A 6,302-nucleotide genomic window follows, 5' to 3' on the forward strand; every position below is an offset into this window, starting at 1 on the left:
GAAGCTTTATGAGTTTCTGATTCAAATTTACTATGTATGGTAATTATTCAATAAAATGAATAATGCTTGAAGTTGAAATCCTACAAATTTAAAACTGTTCTTTTACTCCCTTTTGCCAGCACATTAATAAAAAATTCTATTACATATATTTAATTTCTTGAACTTTCCTATGAGTGTAATCTACACAAAATAACTTTGCCCAGTCAATGACAGGTCTAACCTGCTAGTCTAAACTGCTTTATTATTTATAGTAGCACATAAAGGCCTTAAACTGATGTCCTTTTGTCCTAGACCCCCATACAAACATTGATGAGGACACATACCGTGCTTTTAAGAGCTCACTGTCTATTCCCATTAAACATACAGGCAGTCCCCGACTTACGTGGATCCGACTTACGTCGGATCCCTAGATACGAACGGGGTGAGGCAACTCCCGCACATGCGCAGCCGCATTCCCGGGGCTCGCTCACCTGGGTCCTAGGATCCTCCTCCTCCTCGGGCCGGCTCCGACTGGGGTCCCGCAGAGCTGCCGGGCAGAGGAAAAGTGCCTCCCCACGCCCGCTGCCCCCCTGCCAGCAACAGGCTGCCCCCTCCCCTGAGCAACAGGCTGCCGAACAGACAAAAGCAGCCTCTCTGCCCCTCCTCCCCTCTATACATGCCGGGCTCCCGGAGCGCAGCAGCGTCCCCGGGGCTCGCTCACCTGGGTCCTAGAATCCACCTCCTCCTCCTCTTCGGCCGGCTCCAACTGGCCTCTGCCTGCAGCAGCTGGCCACAGGGACAGGGATCCCGCAGAGCTGCCGGGCAGAGGAAAAGTGCCTCCCCACGCCCGCTGCCCCCCCCCCCCCCCCCGTGGCCTCGCATCCTGCACGCCTCCTCCCTCCCCCCCTGCCAGCAACAGGCTGCCCCCTCCCCTGAGCAACAGGCTGCCCAACAGCAGACAAAAGCAGCCTCTCCGCCCCTCCTCCCCCTATACATGCTGGGCTCCCTGGGCAAACAAAGACTCCACCAAAACAAACAAAGTGCTGGCCTCATTGTGTTAGCAAAAAAAGGACCCTCCTCCTAGAACCCTGGGTGGTGTGTGGAAATAAAGCTATTAGCTCAAAGCATGGTGCAGAGCTGTTTGGTATTTGATGAGTTACTCCTTTAGTCCTGAGTTTGTCACAGGGACAGAAATAGATGTGAAATCTTCTGAACAGGGGAACAGACAGCAAAACAAACATTAGAGGGGAGTTAACCTTTCCCTATGCTATCCAAAACTAAAAAAAATGTTTGGCTAGAGTTTCCCCTACAATATGTACCAGTTCCGACTTACATACAAATTCAACTTAAGAACAAACCTACAGTCCCTATCTTGTACGTAACCCGGGGACTGCCTGTATTTTAGCTTTTATAAAGTTACACTGCTCTTTCCAATTAACAGAACCAGATTTTCTAAGCCAGCCTAAACTTTGTTAGTAGAAATGTGTACACTCAAAACAACTTGTGCACACAAGCCAGGCAAGCATCTAGCTACCTACTTTTTGTTCACTAATCTTAGTTTTATCTATAATTTCTATTTTATGTACCTACCTCAAATCTAGCATAAAATTTAGGTTGAAATCCTAGTTCTACTGAAGTCCATGGCAAAGCTTCATTTGTAGCTACTGATATGTGTGTGATATGAAATCCTCTTTTATACTGTACATTGGGGGTCTCAAACTCTATTTACCTTAGGGCCAGTGCCAGTCCTCAAGTCCTCTGAGTGGGCCAGTGGGCACCGCCTCTGGCAGTTGCTCGGGGAAGCACGGGTCTCCATGCATGCCCCCTCCCTTGTGCATCTCCTAGCCCCACCTGCTGGCCCATATGCTCCTCCACTACAACCCACAGGTGATTTAAAATGCCCCACGGGCCCTAGGGCCAGCCCACAACACTTTGGCACCTGAGGCGGGGAGCTCAAATGAGGTCCCCATGACCCCTTTTCTCCTTCCTGCCTTCCTGTTATGTCTCTTGTGCCCTCCTTCCTCCAGCACAGCACTCCACCATCTCTGTGCATCTAGAGCAGAAAGAATACATATGCACCAGCAGCAGACACAATTTTCTACACTCTGGGTCTTAGTGGCGCCGCCCCACAGTCTGGCACCTGAGGTGGCCGCCTCAGTTCGCCTCATAGTAAGGCCATCTCTGGAGGGCCCCCACTGTAACCACCAGCAGCACAGCAGGGCTCAAGCGACTTCCAGGTGCTAGCTCCCCGCCACTGCCAGCATGTCCTTGTGGCCCAAGGGAGATGTGTGCAGAGCCATCCTGTCCATGGCATGGTTTGGGATGGCTGCCTCAGGCCCCACATTTTGGGGAGCCCCATGGCATCCACACCAATTATCATATGGATGGAATGATTCCCCCCCCCTCCCCGTACTCAGGTTAGCCTGTGGGGCCCTGGGAAAGCTGGGGCCAGCAGCAGGGGTCAGCAAAGCTATCTTGGCCATAGGACAAATCACAGTAGCCACCCCAGGCCCCATGCTTTAGGGGGCCCAGCGGCAGCCGCCTCAACCATCCTATGGATGGGAGAGACCCGGGGGATTATGGGGCCTGGCACAGGGCAGCAAAAGAGGTTACCCCTCACACGCTCACTGTGGCAGCAGGTTCAAGAGCCGCCCAGCAGCCTGCTCCACTTCCCTTTCCCAGCTGGCAATGCTCTGCTTCTTAATTGCATGGGGAAGTAGAGAGCCCCAGCCCTTAGGGCACTGCTTCCCGCTGCCTTGGAGAAGTGGAGTGCAGCAGGCTGGGAGGGCAGTGTAGTGGGGCAGAGCAGGCTGCGAGGCCACTTGGGCTCCCACTGACATGTTGAGTGTGAAAGAGGAGGGCAACCCCTGTTGCCACCCTCCACCAAGCCCTATAATTCCCTGGTCCACGTTGCTTAGGGGAGGGGGCAACAGGATGGGGCAGGGCTTGGGGAGAAATATGGACACACCCCGCCCAAGGTGCGCAAGGATGCTCAGGTCAAATTATAGAACTGCTTGGACTGTAAATGGCCCATGGGCTGTGTGCTGGAAATCTCTGCTATACGTGAAGACATTGATGAATCTGTTGTATATAAAACCAAGGGAAAGACAAACAAAACAGATTGTTCATGTAAGCGCTAGATGCACATATGCAACTTCTTCTCACTTCACTAGAGTTATAAGCATATATCTGGGGAACCATCGGGTGTAAATTAGCTGATAAATTCCTGACTCTACTGAAGTCCGTGGCAAAACTCCCATGGACAAGTGTGGAACCAGAATTTCACTCAGCAATGTTGCCACAAACTGAATTTTTTTCAGTAGTGGTGAAATTCTGCATCATCCACCTGAATTGATTTCTGTTCGATTTAGATTTTCTCTGTGTAATCTTGGTGCACTTGAAGTCAATGGTAGTTTGCCATTTACATCAATAGAATCAGGACTTCATACCATATGTTTAAACTAACAATCCATGAACAACTATAGCAACATGAAGCTGTTTTTGTCATTTTTTTAGGCTTCAGAAGAGGAAGAGATTGTTGATCTCATGCTGATGAAAATTTTCAGTTTCCTTGGGATTAAATGCAAAAAGGAAGAGAAGCCAACCAATGAAGAACAACTGAAAGTAGCAGCTACTACTTGACAACCATAATGACCAATTGCTTTCTGTAAAGTCTTGCCTGCTATCCATTTTAAACTACAGCTGCTGTGGCTAGACGTAGATATTGTGGCTGCTATGTGTAAAGTGTAAACAGGAATATATTTAATAATTAAATCTTGTGTTGTATGATATGGGATATTACCTGTAAAATAATAAATAAATCTAGAATAATGTGTCCAATTATGTATATTGTCTTATTCTTTCTGTACATTTACTGTCATGTATTTAATAAATGCTACATGTTCCCTGCAGTTTGTCTAAATTTTTTGATCAGAAAACCAAGAAATAGTGTCCCACTTCTCCAGAATGTGATTTAAATGTCTTAGAAGGAATATTTTTTTAAAATTTGGCAACTCTTTACATATTCAACACTGGCAATATCATCACAACAGAGCATGCAGGGAAGTACTAAAATCCCATTCCCTGGAGTCATTACAGCTTGGGGACCAACAGAGATCTCTAGAGACAAGATGGGTGAGGTACTGTAAGATCATTTTGGATTAGTATCTATTGGTCTAATACTTACTACCTTGTCTCTTAAATATCCTGGGACCAAGGGAGCTCCCACAACACTGCATATAACATAGATCTGAAGAAGTGGGCTGTGCCCATGAAGCTGACGATACTATTGATATTTTTGTTAGTCTCTAAGGTGCTACAGGCAGGGGCGGCCCGTGGACCTAAGCAAACTAGGCAGTTGCCTAGGGCGCTGTGGCCTCAGGCGCCCCATGATTACATCACAGCCATTGACAGCCATGCACGTGGGGGCGCAGATCGCACCTTCCGCAGCCGGCCTCGGGCTGCTCCTGGCTACAGGACCATTCAGACTAACACAGCTACCCCTCTGAGTCTTTTAAACATAAACCTTGGTTTTCCTTGGGAAGTGAGGTACTTAAGGATCATCAGACTTAATAGCCTTATAACTTGTGGACAATAGCTTCAGACTGAGTCACTGAATTCCTGAGGTTCACTGTAACTCCACTGACAATGTCCCAGGAAGGATTACACAATCAAACACTTTTCAGTTCTTTTCAAACAAGGTTTAATAATTCCTATTGTATCCAGCAGAGAAATAATTCTTCCTTATATGTTATGAATAATAAGTAATATCAGAGCCTGCAAATGTATAAGTAAGGAATAGCATGCAATAATTGCTAGAGTTAACCACACCCCTCAGGTCAGATGCAGAGAGAGGCAGAAAGGCCACCTCCTGAAGAGTAGTTAAACCAGCCTAATTCCTGCTGTAGACAGCACTAGGTCTAAGTGAGAAATCTTTCATCATCATGGACCTACCACCTACTGCTTCTCAGACAGGTGGATTATCTAATATGCCAACTGGAGAGTCCCTCCAGCTAACATAGGTAGCACTACAACACAGTAGCTACAGCATTTTAAATGTAGAGAAGCCCTTGATTTACATCACCTGTGCTTCGTGAATTAGTGCCTTGCATGTTCAGAAGCTTCAGGGGGTAGCCGAGTTAGTCTGTTACAGAAAAAAACAACAAATGGTCTGGTAGCACTTTATAGACTAACAAAACATGTAGATGGTATCATGAGCTTTCGTGAGCACAGCCCCCCACTATCCTCACTCCCACATCCAGTCCCCAGTTCTGTCCTTTTCTCGTGGGCCCATGCACCCACTTCCTCTCCCATACTACAGCCCCCTACACCCCCTCTCACCAGTCTCCTACACCCTCCCCCCTCTCTCACCACAGCCCCCTACTCACCACACCCCCTACTCACTACACCCCCTCTCACCACAGCCCCCTACTCACCACACCCCCTCTCTCACCACAGCCCCCTACATCCCTCCCCCCTCTCACCACAGCCCCTTACACACTACACCTCCTCTCACCACAGCCCCCAACACCCCTCACCCTCTCTCACCACAGCCCCCTACACACTACACCCCCTCACCAGTCTCTTACATCCTCCCCCCTCACCACAGCCCCCTACACACTACACCCCCTCACCAGTCTCCTACATCCTCCCCCCTCACCACAGCCCCTTACACACTACACCTCCTCTCACCACAGCCCCCAACACCCCTCACCCTCTCTCACCACAGCCCCCTACACACTACACCCCCTCACCAGTCTCTTACATCCTCCCCCCTCACCACAGCCCCCTACACACTACACCCCCTCACCAGTCTCTTACATCCTCCCCCCTCACCACAGCCCCCTACACACTACACCCCCTCACCAGTCTCTTACATCCTCCCCCCTCACCACAGCCCCCTACACACTACACCCCCTCACCAGTCTCCTACATCCTCCCCCCTCACCACAGCCCCCTACACACTACACCCCCTCACCAGTCTCTTACATCCTCCCCCCTCACCACAGCCCCCTACACACTACACCCCCTCACCAGTCTCTTACATCCTCCCCCCTCACCACAGCCCCCTACACACTACACCCCCTCACCAGTCTCCTACATCCTCCCCCCTCACCACAGCCCCTTACACACTACACCTCCTCTCACCACAGCCCCCTACACCCCTTCCCCCTCTCTCACCACAGCCCCCCTCACACCCTAATTCTGCCCTCTCTCACAGACCCCCACCCACTCGCATTCACACCCCTTGTTCCCCCCACACCCAGCTCCCCTCATGCCCGCACGCCCCGCCCCGCACGTACCCCAGGGCGGAGGGCGGGCCG

At 50.1% G+C, this 6,302-nt stretch overlaps 2 protein-coding genes across 4 annotated transcripts in view; one reads left to right on the forward strand and one right to left on the reverse strand.

Annotated features, from left to right (window-relative positions):
- BCO1 (beta-carotene oxygenase 1) overlaps positions 1 to 825 on the reverse strand; it is a 146,549-nt gene extending 145,724 nt beyond the window's left edge. For 2 of the 3 annotated variants that reach the window (XM_075940006.1, XM_075940004.1), the window contains exon 1: positions 471 to 809. The gene's annotated coding sequence lies outside the window, so the exon portion shown is untranslated. Of the gene's footprint in view, positions 1 to 470 lie in introns of all 3 variants that reach the window. The other variant, XM_075940005.1, reaches the window with a different exon arrangement.
- The window catches only part of LOC102457958 (polycystin-1-like protein 2), an 80,973-nt gene extending 77,094 nt beyond the window's left edge, over positions 1 to 3,879 (forward strand). Inside the window, exon 43 of the mRNA XM_075940717.1 lies at positions 3,496 to 3,879. Within this exon, the coding sequence (XP_075796832.1) occupies positions 3,496 to 3,621 (126 nt within the window). The 3' untranslated portion in view covers positions 3,622 to 3,879. The remainder of the gene's footprint in view (positions 1 to 3,495) is intronic.
- The last annotated feature ends 2,423 nt before the right edge of the window (positions 3,880 to 6,302 follow it).

The sequence above is a fragment of the Pelodiscus sinensis genome, chromosome 12 (genome assembly GCF_049634645.1).
Source record: "Pelodiscus sinensis isolate JC-2024 chromosome 12, ASM4963464v1, whole genome shotgun sequence".
NCBI lineage: Eukaryota > Metazoa > Chordata > Testudines > Trionychidae > Pelodiscus > Pelodiscus sinensis.